Source organism: Terrapene carolina, unplaced genomic scaffold (genome assembly GCF_002925995.2).
Source record: "Terrapene carolina triunguis isolate 2854851 unplaced genomic scaffold, T_m_triunguis-2.0 Scaffold84, whole genome shotgun sequence".
NCBI classification, from domain to species: Eukaryota; Metazoa; Chordata; order Testudines; family Emydidae; genus Terrapene; species Terrapene triunguis.
The window spans coordinates 17,543,964-17,567,194 of record NW_020664435.1 but is presented as its reverse complement, the minus strand read 5'-3'; the positions used below and the strand labels follow the sequence as shown (position 1 = coordinate 17,567,194).

At 39.7% G+C, this 23,231-nt stretch overlaps 1 protein-coding gene across 1 annotated transcript; it reads right to left on the bottom strand.

The window, feature by feature from the left end:
• Nucleotides 1-4,471: 4,471 nt before the first annotated feature.
• On the bottom strand, nt 4,472-21,520 carry LOC112124334 (solute carrier family 40 member 1-like). Its single transcript, XM_024222853.2, has 9 exons — nt 21,433-21,520; nt 19,734-19,801; nt 19,349-19,508; nt 18,496-18,611; nt 17,451-17,577; nt 16,224-16,485; nt 13,634-13,663; nt 10,820-11,448; nt 4,472-5,857 (listed from the first exon to the last, which is right to left on the bottom strand). The coding sequence occupies exons 1-9, from the start codon at nt 21,518-21,520 to the stop codon at nt 5,562-5,564; spliced, it is 1,776 nt and encodes a 591-aa protein (XP_024078621.1). The 3' UTR covers nt 4,472-5,561.
• Nucleotides 21,521-23,231: the final 1,711 nt, after the last annotated feature.

Below are 23,231 nucleotides of genomic sequence, written 5' to 3'. Positions count from 1 at the left end.
CCCGGGCTCCAGCTGCGCTGGGGAAGCGCCGGCCAGGGGCGCAGGGTCTGGAGGCTGCCCAGCAAACCGTGAAGCCGGTAGCGCTCGGGCAGCCCTTTTTGCGTGGCTGGGAGGGAGGAGGGGGACTTAGGGCGGGGACTTTGGGGAAGGGGCGGAGTTGGGGTGGGGCCGGGAGTGGGGAAAGGGGCGGGGCCAGGGTCCGTGGAGTGTCCTCTTTTTTTATTTTTTAAATATGGTAACCCTACCTCTGTCCCTCTCCTCGGCTGAGGCTGGCAGTCAGCTCCAGGACACTGCCTCCTGGGTCCTAGTGCCCATCTCCATCATCTTCTATGTGGGCCGGGTCCCGTTTCTGAACAACTGGCGAGTGCCTGGGGGGAGCGGGGCAGGGCAGGTGGTGAGGGAGAGGCACTACCAGAGTGGTAGGGTGGAAAGCTTGCACAGAACCTGCACACACTCTATCCAGCTCCAGCCAGAACTATTGCCCCTCCAGTGTAAAAGGACTGAATTCCCACACATTTGTAGGAAAAACAACAAAACATCCCATTCTGGATACCAGTACTTTAACTTTTACAGTACCTACAATCGAGAGGCTTCAGATTTATGACGCACTGTGTTCAATACTGTATTGAACTGTACTAAAAATCAAAGAAATCCAATTTTTTTCTTTGATGTATTTTTTCTGCACTGGGATGCCCAGGCAACCAAGTTCTTTCCTTATTCTCAGCCTCGTTCCACAGGCCAACGCATCTTTGTACTTTTAAGGGGTTGCAACACGCAGAGGAAGCTCAACACACAATGTTGTAGGTTTCTCCCTCCCATCTCCCTCAAGGATTTTAAATCCACTTTCTGATAGAAAGAGTGGCTGAATAGGCTAAAGGTAGGTTCTGTCCATTTGCTGGTTCTCTAGCAGTTCAATCCATCATAAAAGTACCTCACATTTGATTTCTTTTGAGTTTCATTCCAAAAACTTAAAGCTAAATAAACCTAAAGTTAGTCCTCATTTTTCTGCCCAAACTCAAACTAACTTCTTTCCCAAGTGGAAAATGTTGGATAAGCCTGGAATGTGATTCGAGAAGGGAATGAGAACACAGACCAATTCCTGCTCACAGTTACATCTGGGTAGCCTTATTGACTTCAGGGAGAACAGATTTTTGCACAAGAATACACTTTGGTCCCTTATGCTTTTTCACACCTGGAATAAGCAGAATCTCATTCACTTTCCTCCCCTAAACTTTGAGCACCTTAAGGGAAAAAAATAAACAAGGTCTGCTTGATTTACACATGCAAATGAAACAGGAAGCTCTCCTTTCATTCTACACCAGCCTTAAACAAACACCAGACCTGACGTAACAAGCAAGGGTGTCACTACAGCAGCCTTGGTTGTACTATTCTTTTGAAAGATCCTTAGTGGTTCTTTTAAGATGCAGATTTTCATTGAAGTCTTTTTGTTCAGGGGGGCAGACATGAGCATTGACCTGCTAAACCCAGGGTTGTGAGTTCAATCCTTGAGGGGGCCATTTAGGGATCTGGGGCAAAAATCTGTCTGGGAATTGGTCCTGCTCTGAGCAGGGGGTTGGACTAGATGAGCTCCTGAGGTCCCTTCCAAACCTAATATTCTAATGCAAAAGGGGATAGCTCTGTTTTGTCAACTCCTAGTCACTCAAAAGGTGAAAGGCTTTAGATTAAGTTTGTTTAATGTTTGTACAGTGATTTTAAAGAGCTAACATAGTACAGAAGTGCTAAATATTATGACTGGGCAACCATCTAAAGATCTGTGTCACTTCTAGCTGTTACCCTTTTCTCAAAAAAAGTTTAAAACAAACAAATGCAAACTGTAGGGGGCTGGTGCACACAGAACTCATGCTTAAAAAAAACCTCATGTCAGAGCTGCTGATCACACATTCTAGAATAGATAATACTTAGTCCTGCCATGAGTGCAGGGGGCCGGATTAGATGACCCCTCGAGGTCCCTTCTAGTCCTATGATTTTATTCTATGATTCTATAAAAAAAAATCAGGCACTTTCAAGAGAGTACAAGCAATAATTTTAGAGGTTGTTAATCTTGGCGTAGTCTGTTTTACCAGTGTAATGAGCCCAATTATCTCATAGGACACTATCCAGCTGTGTTCCAATATGGCAACGTATCCTCGATCTGTTTAAAGATTAAAAAACACTAGTTAGAGGCACTGGGACGGTAGTTGTTTTTAGATGCTATTTTGGTTTCAATCCATTGGATAGCAGCACGAAAGGGGGTGTTTGTAAAGTAAAAAAATACTACACTGGTAATCTGATTGCAATAGCTTGCATAAAAGAAGCCTACATAAAAAGACAGCAGCAGGTAGGGTCACATGTGCTTTCCATTGCTTCCTGTAAAATGCTGTGTGGACTCCTAAAGCAAAGCTTTTTCCATGAGATGGCCATATTAACTAGCAGACTGAGACCACGCTTAATCTGGGGGAAAGTTATATATTACATGTGCTTGCATGGCCTTTTGGAAAAAAATATTTAGCACTACAGAGCTTGGGCCGGCAAATGTATTCAAAATGATTCATTTCTATATCACGGGTCAGGTGGCCAGATCCTCAGCTTGTGTGAACTGTCATAGCTCTATGGACACTGGCAGAAGCTCTGTCCCCAGCTCATACAGTTCTTCAGGTATTTGAAAGGCCAAAACGAGCCACTCTCCTTCCTACTTTATCGCAAAGGGGTAAAAAGCACGAAGAATAGTTTATAATTAAGTGCAAACTAAAGCCATCACATTTTTCATCTTCATTTTAGGTCTGAACAAGTGACAGCGGCAATGTTAGGATTTCCTCAGAGATCTTTTCCACTCGGCTTAGCCGGAACACCTCTCCAGTTCTGGGGATAACACTTTATCCAGCTCTCTCGAATCCAAGAAATCAGCTCAACTCTGGACTCATCACTGAGGTTTCATTATTGGCATACAATCAAACTATACTTGAGTTGATCAGGCTCAAGTGTAGCAGGTGGGTACAGGGTATACCGCACTTTCAATGTACATAATCATGAGTTCGCTTATATACACTCTTTTACTTAATACTATTGGCTAATGTCACTTTATGATTGGTCTACTAATTTTTGTACCAATCTCTGTACGGATCATGAACTGTCCACAAGCTACAAAGTATGCTAGTAAGCAAAGCTGCAGCTGCAAGTTTATCACACATTAACTCTTCTTACTATTTCTTTATCTACTAAGTACATGTTATTTACAAGGCCACTTGTGAGTTTATGCTTTGTCCAGTGTTAACCTCTGTTTTCTTACTTCTGTTCTGTTTTATTGTTCATGCAAGGCTTACAGGCAGGAGATTAGATGGGGAGATAGATGCACCAGATAGCTTTCAGCTGGATGGCATCTGCATGCAGGGGTAGCCTTTGCATTCCTAAAGCAAATAGTACCCTGGGATTTAAATAGTGGCTAGATATATGTATATATCAGTAAGTCTAGTCTAGACAGCATCTAAATTAAGAGGTTAACTAAAAAAAATGAAGGAAGGAAAGGACCCTCATGCTTTAGGGTAAAAGCTAATTTACTGTGGGAGTTGGGAAGGAATTTTCTTTCCTTTAAAATAAGTTTAAATATAATAATAAAGGTTTTTATACTGTCCATTCATGCATCAGGTGTCAGGCCACTGCTGGAGAAAGGATGCTAAACTAGATTGATACTGGTCTGTTTTAACATGGCAGTATCTGAAGAATACATGTGGCTATAATATTACCCTAATGTACTATGGTTCCATAACAATATATAACACACTTTAGAAACAATAGCTGCATTCTTGCAAAATAGTTTCCCCTCACTTCCCCTGCCTCCATTCTATTCAGATGGAGTAGGCGGACACATAGAGCGATTACTTTCAATTCTGTTTGTTAGGTTAAGGAATAAAACACTAGTATGACTGAAGCTCATAATGTGCCAGAGAGGCTATACGAGACTTGAATACCCATGACCTACAGGGAAAGCAGCGATTCTCAGAAAGCAAATTGCCACAGTAAAAAGTGAAACACTGAATACTAATAAACCTTGCTAATTAACAAGTCATGTCAACTTCCTTCAAGTTAGTTCTTCTCACCATCAAGATAACACTTCACCAAGATTTATTAGCAGTGTTCCTTTAAAATCATTGGGGGGCAGACTTGAACTGGAAGCTATTTTTATTACTTTCAGTTACAGTAACTTAAAATACCAGTTAGTCCCTTGTATTCATAGCTGACAGTTCTCTCACCAGTTCTCCACTACTCTAATTACTCTGGTGCTCGATAAACCCCACTTTACAACTGCTGCTTTGACAAAGGGAGAGTGTTGTGCTGTGTGTGTTTAAATAAAGATGTTAACGGGGGAGTGGGTGACTCACTGTATTAGCAGCCGCATATTATTCACAAAAGAGAATCTACATAGTTTACTTTATATATATATATATATAAATTATCTCAAAGCATTTTACAAAGCAGGTCTATATCATTATCCACATTTTACTGCTGGGGAAATGGGCACAGAGTGGCGATGTGACTTGCCGGTTACCCAGAACGCAACTGGCAGAGCCAGGAGTACAGCCGAGATCATCCAATTCCCATATGCTCTATCCACTAAGATGCTCTGCGCTTCTTTCTCAAGGAATGAAAACTCCATGTCATGAACAAGTCTTTATAGGAAACCATACTTATAGCCTCTACTTTATGCTCACATTACCCAATAGTAATTTGACCAACATACACAGCCACATATTTAAACTTTGAAAACATCACTTTATTTTAAAAAAAGAGAAACTGCATTCAAGAAAGCTTTAGTGAAGAAATGATTGCCCATGCAGTCACTAACTTGTTTGAACAATTGGATGCTGAGCTAGTTTTTTTGCATTAAAAAATAAAATCAAAGTAGGAAAGAAAGAAGTGCTGCAAAAAACCCTAAATCATCTAGTATAATAACTTCAATGAACCTTTCAAATAAGGGGAAAATATTTATATTGAATACAGGGGTCAGTATTCGGCCAGTCCAAAATAAAAAATACAGAATTGCTTAGTGAGAAGTTGAACACAACGTGCTGGCTGTAAATAAGTTATTGGTTTCTACGAACTATCTAGGAAGACACGTTCCTGTTGCTCCATCTTGTGTGATGGAAAAGATGTTTAAAAAAAAACTACAGTATCATTTGCTTAGGAAGGGCGGGTTGTGATGTGCAAATTGTGAATTCTATTTTAATATTCTCTACATATGGATAACAAAGGAGAAAATCGTTGCCCTGTCATTTTCATCTGGAACCCTGAGAATAAGTTGTGTGTGTCCTTGCAAAGAGCTGATTGTAAAAACTAAGCAGATACAGAAATGAGACTGTCCTTTAAAAAACACAATCTTTAAGTATTTTGAAATAAGTCTTCCAATTAGTATTTTGTTCTTTATTTCTCATGATATAGCAGTGTGTTTGGGGTAAGAATAGAAACAGAGGAACATTTTGGCTAGTGTGTTTAGTCAATATTTTTATGTAAGTAACCTATACTCCATGAATGATAGGATAATTTTAAAATAAAGGATTATGAGACTTTCAGACAGAGGGATTCTGTGGCTTCCTCTCTGAGTTTGTTTGTATCACAGTTTCTTTAATTTTATATTTTTTAGCATAAATAAAATACATGACATGCCCCGTTATCACAAACAGTAAGGAAATTATCACCAGCAACCCAAATTGTTGCGGTTGAGGAGCTAGAATAACCATAATGAAATGTACAAGGTCCATCAAGTAGTTCATAGAGCTCTGCACACCATTGACTATCCCACGCTCTGATTCTGGAATGTTCTCCTGAAGAAGCTGGGTCACAGTCAAGTCAAATGACCAAAGACCTGCAAGAGAACAGTGCTTTATTATAAAACCCAAGTGCTTATAAATTGTGCATGAATTTGTCCTTTGGATTGTATAATATTCTCCTAAGGGAATGGAAAGCCCCGTCCATGTAAAACATTTAAAACTACATTGAATATTGCAGTAGAAAATAGATTGTAAGTAGCTGTCCACTATCAGCAGTGAAAGGACAAAATACCCTAAAGGGGGCTGGGAACCGATCTTTAAATTCAGTGATTTCAAATTAGGAGAGCTATAGCAGGCTACCTTCATATGGAAGTCCATTGAGCCACACTTCATATTGTGGCTATGTCCACCAGTATTCAGATGATAAACCAGTGACTCCTGTTAAATACCCCTACTTTAGTGATGGAAGAATTGTGAAAAAGCTAAGAGTGTAATGGCCTTAAAATAGCCATTGTAATATCACTAGACTAACTATATAATTCTGTTCTCTTATATCCCATCTGAAGGACTCACTCACCCAAGAGAATTTTTTGTAAAATTATAATACAGTAGTACATGGAATTTCTCTAATGCACATACCTTACACTGTACCTACAAAAACTAGTTTCTCCTCCCTTCTTAGGAAAGGATTACTAGGAGGGTGCTTTTATAAGGCCTCACATTACTAAAGCTTATAATACATAATCTACCATTTTGTAAGAAATTAATTTCAATTGTTAAAATAAGAATGTGCATTTCATAATGCATTATTTCCTCATTTCCTTTTTTGCTAAAAATTTGTAATGGGGGTATTAGTTATTAGTGCAGATTAGCAAGGTTCTATGATAGTCTGTTTTGATAGTAGATATCATTTTGAGTGATATAAAAAGAACTACATGGGGAAACTGCAAGTTAAAATATGGAAGGGCCATCTCAGCTCTGTCTTTGTTTAGTCAAACTCTTGACATCCTTCATGTAACTTTTCTATTACTTCTGTGTTCATATTTAGTATAATTCCCAGACAAAAACTATGTTAAAATGGAGTTAATATTGTGAGTATATATCAATAATTTAGGGTAAACTACATTAAAGGGATGTTGTAATGATCTCAAATGATCTCCCAAGCACTGTAAACTTAGAAAATTCACAATGAAGATTAAACTTAGAAGAAATCCAAACTTGACAGAGTATAAAAATGTATAATTAGGGCAACCAAAGCAACTTAACTCAGCCTGTCAGACTCTTCAAACATTCCATATACTTAAAACTCACTGAGTTCTTGTGCGCTTGATTTTTTTCTTTTGATTAATGGTAATTTTTCCTTGTAATTCATCATAAAGTATAGTTGTCATGACGAATTGCCCTCTTTCAAAATGGCCACCTTCTCGTAATGTTCTCAATGGGACTGAAGGCACAGCTGCGCATAGGGAAGATGATGGCTTCCTAGGCTGCAAGGAGGCAGATACACTCAATCCCATGCAGAACAAGAGTTCTACACCATTCCCCAAATGGCCACCAACTGAGAGCAACTGTAGCTTTGGTCTTACTGAGAACAATAGAAGATGTCAGCCATTTTGAAAGAGATTAGTTCTTCATGGAAGTCTCTGAACTAAAGTAAACTATTGTATCCTTCAGCTTCTCTTGAAGGAGAAATTTTCATTTATGAACAACAGGAAAAAATGACCACTAAATCATTTTCTTTAATGAAAAGAGATCTGACGCTAAATTTCTTAAAGGCCCCTTTTTCAATTAATTTTAATTCCTAAACTAATTACCCAATTTATTTGTAACTTTACAGAAAATTGTGTACTCAAAGAGCAAGTGCTGTAATTTGGGGGAGGACATGCATATTTACCATACAGGGTTGGATCCTTGCTTTATGTTCAGAACTCAACTCAACCTTAACTATAGAGTAATTACCAATCCCTCCATAATACGTTTAGACTTTTATAAAATCAAAACAAAGTCAAAAAGACTTGTTACATGAAATAAGAATAATATGTAATGGATGTACCAAATTTATATTTAAAAATGCACTAAACTTTAAAAAAAAAAAAAAAAAACATGAATAGACTCACTGGAGAATTCCACTGCACCAATGGTATTTAGTTCAGGAATACAAGGTAGGCTTGTTTGGTTTTGTTTTTCTTCTCTCTCCTTTTAATTGCTGTGTGTAAAGTTAGTGCATCAGTTTTAGTGAGCACTAACACAATAGGTTACAGCCAGGTATAGACTGAGAGCATGCATGTAGGAACCACAGTTCTTCATGATACAATCTCCATCGGCTTCAGAACACAGCTATAGCTAAATGCTAACCTACAGTGGCTTTGCTATTCCAACATGGGCTGCTCTTGAACAGGCTGCCAGTTTATACCAATTATAGTTTTGTGGATGAAAACTAAATATGGCACTGAAATGAGACTACCTTTCTTCACTTATGAATTAATAAAGATTTGAACCTAGACCTCCATTGGTGACAGGCTAGGATGCTAAGCAGTTGTCACCTAATTCCTCTTTCCCCCCCCCCATCTCTCTGCCTTGTAATTTGGTTTACTAAAATAGGATTTATAGGAGAAGTATAGTCTTTGTGATGCTACTTCTCCCCCATCTTTTCTATTTCTGCAGCATACTTAGGATTCCATGAAAATGCTAAATTTAAGTCAGCTAACAATGCTATAATAGTAGCATGAAATGTCATTGTCATGTAGATCAGTGTTGTTCCTCTGAGAGCCCTACCAACAATTACAGGGGGAAATCCTGAGAATGCAACATAATTGTTTTAATAAAACACAAATATGCTAAAGGCAGTCAAACTGACTAGAAATATTTGCTAGATGTCTATTAATGAAGACTCAAATGCATAAATGACATGTACTATCTGCATAAAATAGTTGAAGAACATGCTGAATTGGCATGTGCATGAGAGAAACTAAAATTACATTTTTATTGACAAGCAGTTCACGTAATCCTGGGTAACAGATAGTGAAGGATTATTTAAAGGCATCTCAATATGGATGCAGTATGAATACACAAAATGTAGTTGTGACTGAATACACCCCTGTATTCACACCCCACACATTATTGTAATAACCTTTGTACAAAATATGCCTTGTGATATCATTTGAAAACGAATAACTCGCTGGTCAATAATATCATGATGAAATGTGTGTAGTAACATTATATTTAAAGTTATAAACATAAGTTGAAATCAGATCTGAAGTGTGTTTACCAGACTAGTCTGGATAAACCAGTTTCTCAAAGAGACAGGACAAGCTGATGCCTCTAGCCATGTGTCATCAAAATTGATGGGCCATCATCTGTCAAGTGGCTGTTCTTTGGCAAAGAAGGGTGGCAGTAACAGATCCATCTACATTTTAGCAAACAGCAGCATGGAACCTCTTTCACCACAACACTCCATGACTCCATCCTCACAGCAGGAAAAGGGGACTGGACTATAAAGTGAGGGACAAAAACACCCCAAGTTATCTCTCTCTCTCTCTCTCTCTCTCACCTAAGACGACAAAAGAAACAGCCTTTGAACTTTGGGAGCAGATCCTGGCCTGAGAAGCTGGTCAGCAGTGTTACTGGAAACATGTGGTAAGGGACTTCACCAAGTCTAGTTTGTTAAGTTTTAGTACTAGAAAGCGTTTTATATTTATTTATCTTGTAATCATTTCTGACTTGAATGCCTTATACTTGTACTCGCTTAAAACCTATCTCCTTGTAGTTAAATAAATATGTTTTATTTCTTAATCAAAATTAATCCAGTGTTGTGTTAAACTGAGTTGTGTGGGTTACTCCATTTAAAGTAGCAAACTGTTGGACATTGATTCCCTTAGAGCGGCAATGGACCTAAAATATCTGAACTGTCCAGGAGAGGCTGGCTAGTGCAAAGCATACATTTTCGGGGGAAATTCAGGACTGCAAGTGTGTTTGGGCCACCCTACAACTGATAACCGAGGTTGGTGGAAAACAGAGTGTGACTGGAGTGTGACTGGCAGGATGCAGCTACACACAGACACTCAGGCTGTGACCTGCATGCTGTTTGGCTGTATGTGAGGGGCCCAGCAGCAAAGCACTGTGAGGCAACATAGGTTGCAGGGCAGGGGTACAACCTCTCACTGGTCTGGATTGCTCCCTGGAATGTCGGAGTAGTAAAATCATGTTTATAAGGCAGCTCCCTGCAAGGCTGCTATATTTAACAAAAATCCCTATACCACACAATCAACTACTTCGCATTCATATTTAAAAATAAGGTTCTGAATGGTGGAGCAGAAATACAATTACAAGGCTCTGAAAATTAGTGCCTGCTATGCCAAGGTGCTAAGCATCCTTAATTAGGCCCTCACTTTCCACCAGCCCTAGAGGAAATTAAGTATGTTTATATCTATACATTCATTAACTTGATGAAAAACAGGATAATCTTTCTGAAAGTACTGACTAGAAAGTGATTTCATTCCAAATGGCATCTCTTTAGAAGCCTCAACATCCCCTCCCCCCCCATTACAAACCTTTGTTTGTGGAATGGTGCTACCTGTGAGGAGATTCATATTAAATTATCTGAATTTTCTTACCTTAAGTACTAATCACTAATTCTGCTACTTACATATTTAAGCATACAGCAGTCTGGCACAACTGCTGTTGTACATTCTGTGCTTTCATATAGAGGGATTTTTTTGACTGGCTCTAAGCCAATGGAACATCCATTTGCTCAAATGATTCTGTTTTTGAGATTAGATTAGAGAGATTAGGCTTCAGATTCCGGCTCTTAAACTCCTGCCACTAGTCCTGCCTACCTTCGCCCAGAATCCCGACACCATCTGTAGAATGGAGATAACAGCACTTCCCTATCTAACAGGGGTGTGGTGAGAATAAATATATTAGACTGTGAAACAGTCAATACTATGATGATGTGGGCCATATGTATCAGAGAGATCATCACATCTGTTTTTTGTTCATAGAATCATTTACCCAGTGAAGCGACTCCGCATGTGGTGGCAAATTGCATGTATACTTACCAATTCTGGCTAGTATCACTCCTGAGAACAAGAGAATGATTGAAATATAGGATTCTGGGTGATCACTCCCATGCACGCTGTCCAACAACACAGTATTATTAGTCCAATGAATTGAAGAACGATCTGGCAGTATGGGTTGGTTGATGTTTCTTTGGAATGGGTAAATATGCAGCTGGTTCTTTTGCAGTGTCTCGTGGTTTAAGGAAGAGTTCTTACTTGTGAGAAGAGAGAAAATACCCAAGTCAAAAGGACTGCCGGGGGCAAAGACTGAAAACACACACAGCATTAAACAGCTTACATGGAGGAGGCTGGATACGACTCCTGTGACAGCCAAGCCATAATGCTTCCTTAGCTTAGTAAACAAAACTGTGCCCATTAGTCCTGAGAAGGCAGAAAGAGCCATGAGTATGCTGAGAAGAGAGCCACTGATCCCCTGCGTGTAGGCGTACCCTGTAGTGATACAGTCAAAGCCAAGCACTGTGGTGTACAAGAAGGCTAAACCCAAGCCTGCTAAAAAGACAGACTGCCTGTAATATGCTTTCCAGCCATCTCTGCACGTACACAGCATCCTGTGCATTTTTCTGAAGCAAAGAGGCAGTTTTGTGACTGACTTGCGTTGCATTTCAGGACTGGATTTCTGCTCTGTCGGTGCCTCTGGAATCCCAGGTTTGTTGATGAATTCAACAACAGCTGAGCAAATGGGAAGATCCCCTGTAAAATACCAGTCAGAAGGTTTTAATGGTTCTGGTGGCAACTGCTCCACTGTGCAGTAAACTGCAATAAGAATTCCTGCTTTCTTGGGAAGAGTGGACCCCGACTGATCTGTTCAAAGCAGCTGCTAGAAGGCAAAGATTAAAGGCATTTGAAAGCATCAAATAAAGGGAGTTGAAAGTGGACCTGTTATTAATTGGCCCTGAATTACTTCATTTGACCTTTTCGGGTGCAAGGCATAGCCTTACATCTTGTCCAGAGAGTGACGTGACAAATTGAATCACACACACACACACACACACACAATATAAAGCTAAAAGTAAGGTCAGACAAATCAAGTTTTAATCAGAACTAATGAACTTAAAGGGGAACTTGTTAAGTAAAGGTTTCTGGCTCTGTTTCTACTCTTTTGGTTCAGACATTCAAAATGGCACCAGATCCAGTATGGGATTTATTGCACATGCAAAAAAGAAACATTGACTGGAAACCCAATATCCAGTTCATCCTCATCTATATTGCAAGCTTAGAAAAAAAGAATGGTGTTTCAATACAACTACAAAATAAAGATTTAAATGTAAATGTAAATTAGATACAGATGTATCATGGTTAACTTCATTGTGCATATTTTGGAAGATATTTAGAACTTTAAGTTCCTTAAGATTGTTTTTAAGCTCTGTTATTGGAGCTAAATGTGATGACTATGGTCTACTGATCTGAAGAGAAGACTAGGACCCAGAAACTCTTGAGTTATAATTTTGGTGCTAATACTGAGTCCCTGGGTAAATTACTTACGTCTCTCTCAGATTTCCCATGTATAGAAGTGAGATAATACTATTTTCAAACTTTTAGGGCTTTTGTAAGGATTTGACATTTAGTTCTTACCAAGAACGTTGAAGGTGTAGAGCACTATAACTGTGACTGTAATATATATGCAGTTTTACTTGCCTCATCAAAGGTATTTCATTTTTAAAAGGCACATGATACTTTTTTCTATGAAAGAATGACAGTTTTCAGAAAATGTAAATTATTCTCATATTTATAGTCAGTTTCAATTACCTCCAGCTAATTCCATCTAAGTGATCATATCATCCATCAAGAGTAAGTTAGTTTAATTACTATTAATGTTTGTAGAGTACTTTGAAAATGTAAGTGCTAAGTGCTAATTACCCTGTGTGTGAGAAAAATGATTGTAAAAAAATGTCATTGTGGGGCTCATATTTCAGTGCATAAATATATATCTTATATGTCATACAAAAATAACTACATTAAAAGAGTATTAAGGATGGCACTCAAGCACTCAAAAGTTAGGAAATGCCAGAATTAATGCTTTCAATGCAACCTTAATTCAATCCCCTAGTGCATATGCATCATGATACAGTCTTTAATTACATGATCACATATTATTTTTTCCACAAGATCCAGCACCTTGTTCAGTAAATGGGTGTTTATTCAATATTTCTTTTTATCCTTCTCATTCAATGTGTGGTCCAAGGACTTATTTAACACACACCATCCAAATGCTGCACTGAATACAAAATTATTAATTTCCTTATGGATGTTTCTGGACTGTGCTCACCATAGTATCTGAGTGCTCCACAAACATTAATTCATTTATCTTCACAACAACCCTGTGAGATTAGGAGGTATTATTATCCTCATTTTACTGATGGGGAACTGAGACACAATGAGATCAAGGCCAAAATTGTCTAGAGTATCCACTATTTTTGGGTATCCAACTTGAAACAACTAGGTCACAATTTTTCAGAGTACTTCGCATTTTCTGTCATTCTAACATACTCAAAGCATAGATTCAATTGACTCCAGTTGCAGCTGTGAATGCTGAACACTTCTGCAAACCTGGTCTCAGGTGTTGGGCATCCAGAAAATTAGGAATACACAGTTAGTGGTCACCTGTGAACATTTTGGTTTAGGTAATTTGTCCAGCATGCATAGGAAGTCTGTGGCAGAGGTAGGGAGGGATACACAGCCCTGATTCTTCCCCAGAACAGCATCAGTCCAATACACTGAATGAGGCAGGGGTCCCCATGGGAAAAATTAGTATGTGATCATGTCACTAAAGACTGTATCATAATGCATACACACAAGACGGTCAAATTAAGATTGCCTAGGTAACTTTAATTCTGGCATTTCCTAATGTGTGCTCAACTATACAACCTTTAGCATACGGTTAATGTAGTTTCTTTTTTAATGTAATGTCCGGAACCTAAGTAAAAAGTGAAAACACTGAAATTCTATCATGTGGAAGCATACTGACACCCTCCTCCCCTCCCCCGCAGCTTGGATCAGCAGCATGATTTGAACAGTTAGACTCACTGCATAGACCTCTACCACTTGAGCTAATAGAATAACTAGTAGCTGTAGTAGGCTGTTATCCTCTGTGTGAAACAGGCAGAGTGGGGAATGAGACACACACTTTGCCAATGGGTTTCACAGCTACTTGCTGAAAACAGAATAATGTAGAGACTCAGGACTCCTGGATTCAATTCCAGGTTTTGTAGGGGAGCGTATTCTAATGGGTAGACCTTTCTACCACTGTGACCCTAGGCTGTGTCTGTGTCTCTCTGCTCCTCCAACCCTTGCCCCACTCCCTCAGCTTTCCTGTCCCCTCTCCTCCTACTCCTATCCAGTCTCCCCACCCCTTCCCTGGCTCCTCCCCCATCACCCTCTGTTCCTATCTAACTGCCCATCCCTCTGACTCCTGTTCACCCGCCCCTCTGCTCCTATTCAACCCCCACTCCTGCATCCCATTCACCTCCCCCTCTGCTATTCCTGACATCCACCCCACACATAGAGATGTCTGTTCTTACGGAAAAACACTTGTGGATGGCTAGTATGTTCTCATTAGTATAGTCAACAGAGGGTATGTTTACACTACAGTGGCTACAGCAGTACAGCTATGGCACTGTAATGTAGACACTTCCGATATTGCCAGAAAGGGTTTTTCTGTCAAGGTAGTTAATCCACCTTTCCAAGAGGAGGTCATAGGCACTGACCCCTGGGGGGAAAAAAAGGGTGCTTAGCACCCACTGGCAGCCCCTCTATCACTGCCTGCCCCTCCCCCCCCAGCGCCTCCCACCCACCGGCAGCCCCACCAATCAGCGATTGCCCCTCTCCCCAGTGCTTGCCGCCCACCGTGATCAGCTGTTCTGCAGCATGCAGGAGGCACTGAGGGAAGGCGGGGGGAGGAGCGAGAGCCAGGAGCATTTGGGGGAGGGGGCGGAAGAGGGCAGGAAGAGGCGGGGGGTAGGGCCTGGGAGAAAGGGGTGGGCCTGGGCTAGAAACTCAGTGCCTATGGAGGAGATAGCTAGGTCAATGGAAGGATTATTCTGTCAGCCTAGCCACATCTAGTAGATAGATCTAACTTCTGCAGTCAGGGTACGAAATTTTTCACAGCCTTGAGCTATGTAGCCATCTTGATCAGTCAAGGTCAATGTCAGAGGAGTTGTCTTGTTGTCATAAGTGATCTAGTCTTCTGGCATGAGTTTGGTGAAACCTTGTTATGGGTTGGGTTAAAACCCCACTGAGGTTGATAGGTGTGAACTCACTCTTCAATTAACATCACTGTAAACATAAGCCCCACCGAAAACAAAAGGTGTGTGTGAACCTGCTGAGGAGCTTTTGGGCTGAGTATTGTTTTGAGTATGTGTGTATGAGAGTGTGAGAAAAAACACTGCTATTGAAATTATTGATATGGCAGACAAGAACAGAGAGAGGCAGAGGAAGAAAGGCAAGAAAAGCCAAGCAGGAAGCTGTAAGCACAGTGTGACCCTGGAAGAAGCTAGAGAGAGTGCTTTGGGGTTGGGTGTTGGCTAAAGCAACTTGAACTCTGTAAGTTAAGAAACTGATCCTTTTGTTACTTTATTCCTCCTGTGTTAAGAGACACAGGACTTTGCATATAAACAAAACTGCATACCTGACTATCACCAATTTCTCCCTCCAACTAGAACATCTGAAGGGCCCCAAACTTTGATGAGTGGTTCAGGTCAAAAATGGGCAACAGTACTAATGCATAATTTCCATTGTCATTAGTAGGAGATGGCCATGTGCAATGAGGCAGGAATTGAACCGTGGAGAACCACTAAAACAGGAAGATGGTCACTGGGGATACAATACTCTTTTAAAGAGAGTAGCAAAAATAAACTAAGTATTAGGGATTACATGCATTAAACCATTCTTCACTGACTTCTTTTCTTTTAGCATCTTGAATTGCTATGACAACCATCATTCTAAATGAGTATCAGATATCGTGGTTCAGTGACGTGCTGCAGGATAGTGCTCTATACCAAGGAGTACATAATGCAGACAGATGGATTCATTAAGCAGTCTTTAAATCTGCCTGGCAAGGTATTAAACAATGGAGGCTCTGCTATTCTCACACCCACATGAAAGATTTCCACCAATAACTCCCCTTAACGCCATTGCGAGTTGTGTATGTAAATCACCCTAGTACAAGGATTTGGAGAATTGACCCCCGCAGATTTGCTACTTGGCTTTTCTCTTTTCTTTTGATAGTAATTTTATTATCTTCATGCAGTTCCTGTGGAATGACTCATTGGATACCCTCTAGTACTCTAATTATTTGATATGTAATTCAACATTTTGGATGTAAGCCTGTATTTCATAATAATACATTTTTTAAATGTTGGTGGGAGGCTGTTCTCCTATTGAATACTACTTACCTGGCACATTTGTAAGTTCCACTTGTCTTTCTATAACATATTCTCCTGCATTCTGTTGAGATTTTACAGCCAAAGGAGGCACTAGTTGATACACCCTGGATAGGAATATAAATTCTACCAGAAGAGAGATCAAGTTCCATCCAAGAATAAATCCACAGCCAATGACATTAGAGGCCCAGGTCATAACCTGCCCCACAGACAGAGGAGCGAAGATATTTATGACTTGATCCATTCTTCTTATAGCTGCATTCATTCCTAGACATGGTGTAAAAACAGAATGCATTTCACTCTACATATATACATACACACGCATGCATCAGTACTGACGTGATAATTCTTCCACCCTTTGTTTGCCTAATAACACTAAAAGCTCTATAGGCAGGGACTGTCTCATACTATATGCTTATACAGCATGGAGTCCGAATTTCACTCAGGGCCTCTAAGTGCTACTGTGATACAACTAATAATATTAATAATAAAGTATCACTTAAGTTATTCAAAAGGAGCAAGATATTTTACAGAAGACCAAATGAAAAATAAAGTGATTGGGTGGGAGGGAGGACAGATAAAGATGTGCTCATGAAAGCCAGGGACTAATAACAGTGGTTTGAGTTTGGGAGAGCATGAAGAGACATGTATGCTTCCTTGCTCAGCTTTGGCAGTGCACTTTAATCTTGATTTACAAGAACCCCTCCTAACCTAGACCTGTGATGCTGCCAGAGAGAGACTTCCAAGAGAGCCTAATTGCAGTATGTGGTGGTGGTGTGAGGTACACAGAGACTTCGATATGTCCTTTCAGTTATCATTTGTGCCAGGGTTTGAATCAGGTCTCCCAAAGCAGAAGACAAGTGTAACCAACCTATTGTGCCATGTAGGCTCCTGTCTAAAAAGATGTTGTCAAATCTCAGTAGTTGCTTCACCTGAAATAACTTTGCTACTTTTACTTGTTAATAAAAGCTCATTACTAATAAGCACAGTCCTATTTTTTATCTGATCAACCACAAATTGGTGAAAAACTGAAATCTTTGTCACCTATACGTTACAAGGCTTTCCCCTGAGAGATATAGCTTTGAACACAGCTCTATTTAATCTTCTTAGACTCTTATTAAGGAATGAGATTAGAAATTTGTTTCTAAATAAATATGTAACTATGTTTCTTCTATTAAATAAAATATAGCTTTGGCTCCTACGTAAATGAACATAGACTATATCTAGCTCACCAGCCAGTTGGCCTCTGTTATCACCTGTGATGACCACAATCCAGTCTTTCTGAATGGTTATCGTCAGCGCTGTGCTTGCCAGGTTTGCCAGATCGGCTAAGATGATTACCACTGCATAACAGAACACCTTGTTGGAAGTGAATAAAAACCAGAGGTTGGAATCCAAGAATCAAGGTTACTCAGCTATTGCTGGCTGGAACATTACACAAAGTCTCAATAAAGATGGACGCTTTCAGAGACCGGTTAAGTTTGCCACTGGAGTGAGTACATTTTTGCTAATTTGAGCAGCAACAGCTTCTTTTCCGTTAACGCTATGAGCCAGATTCTGTTCTCAGTTAAACCTCCTGAAAGCTAGGGTGACCCCGTTGCCTTCAGTGGAGTCGCTTTAGATTTAAAGAGGGGTAAATGAAAGCAGAATTTGCCCCTAAACCTGATAATCTTCTGCCATTATATCAAGAGGCGACTGTATAGGCTTTGCCTCAAATCAAAGGTGAACACTAGAGGGAAACATGTTAAAGAGGCTCAATACACCAAGGCCTAGATCCTCAGCTGCAGCCAAGAAATACAGAGTGTTAAAGGGTGGGAGCAAGTGCAATGGCGGGTTTAAGCCCCCCAATTCCTGGGGCAGGCTGGTCCCCCTGAGGGCTGCTTTAACTTGCCCTGGCTGCCAACAGCTCCAAAAGGCCCATACAACAGCTGGGGCTCACCAGGATACAAGGAAACACCAGCTCCACGCCTTACACTCACAGCCCAGGGTGCAGGAGGGGGATGGGAATATGGAGGGAGAGGAAGAGCTGCTTCATTGGCTCTTCCCCATCATAGGATCCACTCTGTGAGGATACCCTGTGGCTGACTATACCGGCTTTCTGCTTTGCTGGTGGTGCTGTGTACAGCAGCCACAGCACAGAGGAGAGTCTGGCCCACAGTCAATCTCTAAGATTAAAGCAAATACTTTACATTCATTATTAACCTACATAAAAAACCCAAGACTGAAATATTCAAAGTATAATTTATCTGTGAAAGAAACAGGTTAATAGACACTTACAGTAAACCAGCCATGCCACATTTGCTCAATCTCGGCTTTGTAAGAGAACACCAACATCAGTACTACGCAGCAGGCAGTGACAGAGGAGTTCTGAATGAACAGCGATGCATGAGCAACTGCAGAATGAAACAGCTCTTGATGTGATACATATCTGCTCAATTTTAAAGGAATCTCAGAAATTCTGTCACTTAATACAAACAATCTGACAAAACGCAGCAGCCACCTGAACAGACTTTTCTAATCAGAAATTTCTCAGCTTTGTATGAAAAACAAAGAATGACACCTCATTCTCACTATAGAACAGAAATTCTATTTTCTGACCAGAGCTAATTATAAGGAACATTATTTAACATTATGCAAATTCAGCGAGGAACTCCTACTCCCAGCTCATCTTCTGTGGCCTTGGGGAAGTCACATTGGCTTTAGGCTCCTACATCACTTAGGCACTTTTTACCCTAATCTCTCTTTCTCAGTTTCTCTGTTCAATTAGGATGATATAATGCTTCCCTCCTTCATAAAAGCGGTGCGAGAAATGATTAATATTTTTAAAGCACTCTGAAGAAGATAACAGTATAAGCATTATTGAATCACATGGATAGTAATTATATTCAGAAGGTTGTATCTCCTAGTTAGGAATATCAAAATCAACACAGGAGTACTTGTGGCACCTTAGAGACTAACAAATTTATTTGAGCATAAGCTTTCGTGGGCCGAAGAAGTGGGCTGTACCCCACGAAAACTTATGCTCAAATAAATTTGTTAGTCTCTAAGGTGCCACAAGTACTCCTGTTCTTTTTGCGGATACAGACTAACACGGCTGCTACTCTGAAAAAAAATCAACACAGACAATTACCTTTGTTTCTTGGTTTTCTATCAATCCAATCTCCAATTAAGGCCCCAAACACAAGTACTGAGCCAGCCACCACTAACCCAAAAACAGCTGTTAGAAGGAGATTATGTCCATACAATTCTATCAGGAATACAGACATGGCAAAGTGCCACATTCGATCTCCCTGAAAAACAGAAGAGACAAAACTTTATTTTTATTTTAGCCTCACAAAATAAAGCAATACCATGGAGTAAATAAATGAAACTACAGAAAATGGGGCAGTCTGAATACTGAAGATTTAAATTTGATCCATTTCTAAATATCTGTTTCCAGATATACTACAGTGCTTCCAAAACCAGGTTTCCCTTGATCATTTACAATGCAATAATTTTATCTGAGTTTATCTTACCCATATAGAAAGTGCACAGCTTGCATAAACCAGAAATCTTGGACCCATGAGGTAGCTCAGCACTGCATCTGAAACACATACATAGAAATAAAATAAACTTGAAAGTAAATTTTGTATGTACACATGTGCATGTGCATCTGTGTGAGATTGATGTGGCTGGTGCTGTATAGCCAAGTAAAAACGTGTACCTCACCCAAAGGAAGGTACAGTCTCACTATACACATTCACAGACAAAAGGGATGAAATTCTGCCCTCATGGAAGTCAAAGGCAAAACTCTTATTGACTTCACTGTGGCCAGGATTTCATCCAAGATATCCCATGATGGAAACCAGAATAACCCCTCTCAGTTCTCACAAGTGGGAACACTGTTGCACAAAACACCACATCAGAACATTAACAGGGATAACCAAAAGATCTCTCCAGTGATAGAGCAAAGCAGAGAGGTGACTAAATGAGGTCATGTTGGCCCAAATCAGTTAAAATGGAAAATGATGTTCTTTTCATCATAGGGGCTTTTGCACATAGCCAGTTAATCTCAATAAAATAAATTACACGTGTTGTGTTTTCAGAGAAGATGCTTTTGGCTGTAAACCCATGGGATTAATTGGTAATTCTCAGACATTTAACATCAAAGAGCCTCATTTAAAAGTAGGCTATGCCAAGCTTCTAAATTGCACCCACAATATTGCACTCTCAATTAATGCTGGAGCAAGTGTTGGCATTTAGACACCTCTTCTAGTTACCTGATTTGCAGGGACAGATGGTTGTTTAAATTCTGTATTTTCTCCTGCAGTTCACGATGTCTGGAATTTTGTAACCACAAGCAACTAAAGGACCAAACTCAGAAGCCATTTTAAAAAAATGAAGTCTTTTATACTTATTTTCAAGGAAATATTAGGTATCATTGTGCAGCTTTTATTCTAATTGACTATCAAATTGATCAGTCTGAGGAATTGTATCCCTTACCTTTAGTCTGGCTAACAATGTAGTGCCTGATTCTCCATTGTGTGGCCTGTTGTGCAGTCATTGGTGCTAGATGGGGATATAATGTTATCATTCTGATTTGTTAGTGTTTTATACCCAATTTCCACAAGTAGAAATGCCCACATGAGGTGCAAGGCAATGGAGTATCAGGCCCTTAGCGATTCAGTCTAGTATGTCTTCCCTATGGCCTATTTATGTGTTTTAATCCTCCATATCAGCTCCACTCTGTATAAAGCTCAATCTCTAAAAAGTGCTGCCATATTCTCCATCAGTGTCTGTAGTTAGAGGGGGTGACTGAGTTATGCTTCTTATGCCTGGAACTCTGACTTCATTTTCACATTTAGTTGTCACATCTGTACCCCACACATCATCCTTCTGACCTGAAACTGCATCATGAGAGGCAGAATAGTCATGTGTATGAAAACAGTGGAAGGCCACATTTGGAAGACAGATTCAGTTGCTAAGCAGCATTTAAATCAAGCAGTCATTTCATATTGCTGAATAAAGAACAAATATCTGAGAAAAGTATCTGTCTTGCGCATTTCTGCAGTGTTCAGTGGACAGACAAAATTGCATAGAGTGCTGATTAATTTAAAGTGGCAGAGAGATTACTTCAGTTCAGGAACAAGGCTAGTTAAAATGATATGACAAGCTGATAATGTTCAGCAGAATTACACCTGGCAACAGTCATTTTCATCTCTTTGGGAGACTTACCAATAAATCTGTTCTCTCTCCTGATGGGTGTTTCTGTCCATATTCTCTGACTTCCAGAGTTTTTTAGGCCTTCTGAGTCTTCCACCATTCTTTCTTATTGCAAATAAAGGTTACATACATTGAAAATATATGCAAATTGCAACTACACTGGCATGTAGTGTGGGACACCAGGTCTAATTTCAATAGAAATCAGATCCTCCAATTGTCTGAATGAAGAGTATGTTATGCCTTTAAACAAGTAATTCTTTAAATTATATATGTGAACTTTTTGCTTTCAACTATAGCCAGATTATCAACAAATGGACATGTACTAATAAATTCCCTAAATACCCTTCGTCTAAGTGCAAATTATATATGACTAAATAAATATCTGCACACTGTAATTAACTGTTCTAACTTACCACAAATAGGCGATAGTCTATGTTTATACTAAATGAGCCAGACTTCTTTTCAGCCCTGCAGTAGGTGACTGTTAAACATTTCTACATTAGCATACATTTTAAAAAAATCTTTCCATTCTCCCATAGCATTATAGTTACTATAATTAATGCAAATTAAATATGAAGGGAAAACTATCATTTCATTTATGTAATCCATGAGCATTCAAAAAGTTAGGTATTTTCACTTCTATTAACCAGCTAACATGCTGTAGAAATCAGTTGCAACCAACAACTCCCTTAGTCAATTATACATTTATTTTACTTACCATGCATGAACAGCAGGACCAAAATTTTCATGTGCTCTTGCTTTATTGTTTAGTTGATTCAGTCACTTGCTGTACAACTCTATGGAAAGATGAATTAAAAAAAAAAAAAAAGGAAGAGCTCAGTTTATGAAACTTACACGTACACTTGCTAACATGTACAGCATTGTGTGAAAAATGCTGGAGGTGCAAATGTTTCATGTTTGTTGTCAAAAGAAAAGCCAGCAGTTTCTGTCACATGTGACAAGCTAGTACAATGTGCTTTTCTAGGGGTCATTCGGTGCTATGTAAATTAGTCCACTGGGAAAAGGCTAATCCTGGGAGTGCACTGCATCTCATGTCTGGCATGGAAAATGGCAGAAAGGCAAAGCCTAGCTAACACAGATGCTGACTGGTTTATTTGCCCCGAGCATTTCATTTTGATTTACATGTCAGAACAGTGCAGAGATTAGGGGGCTTGACTTCAATGAACCTATGATCATGTACTCTAGTCCCCATGTGCTGTATTCTCCAGTGAAGCCTCAGGAGAGAATATATGCTGTTTTAAACATTGCAATACTGGCTATGTGTTGTCCTTTTAGAGAAGATGCTTTTGGCTGTAAGAGTATCATTTAAGTGTTTTAATTGCAGTAATAATTTAGAATACAATTTCATGTATTGAATTCAAAGCATCATGTGACTTCCATTTTTATCTGATCACATAAGCAGAGAGATTTGATGGTTTGCTGCAGGCTTGTGCATCACTATCACTTGAATCCCTATGCTTAGACTGCTGTTTATTAATCTTATGGGATGTTCTTTACAAAATATTCACCAAAAAACTGAAAAAATATTAGATGACTTTCGTAGGATTCTGGGAATTCACTGGCAGTTGTCAAACTGCACTGTCATTTTGGGAGATGTTTGTGGAATTTCCTTAGTAGTTAGTAGCAGAGGATTTTCATAACTGACCATTCATTTTTGTGGGTCTAACTTGAAACACTCAGGGTCTGATTTTCAGAGGTGGTGAGCACCTGCAGCTCCCACTAACTTCAACAACTCTGGTGATTCGACTCACATGCCTCAGGTTGGGCACCCAAAAGCTGAAGCAGGCAAA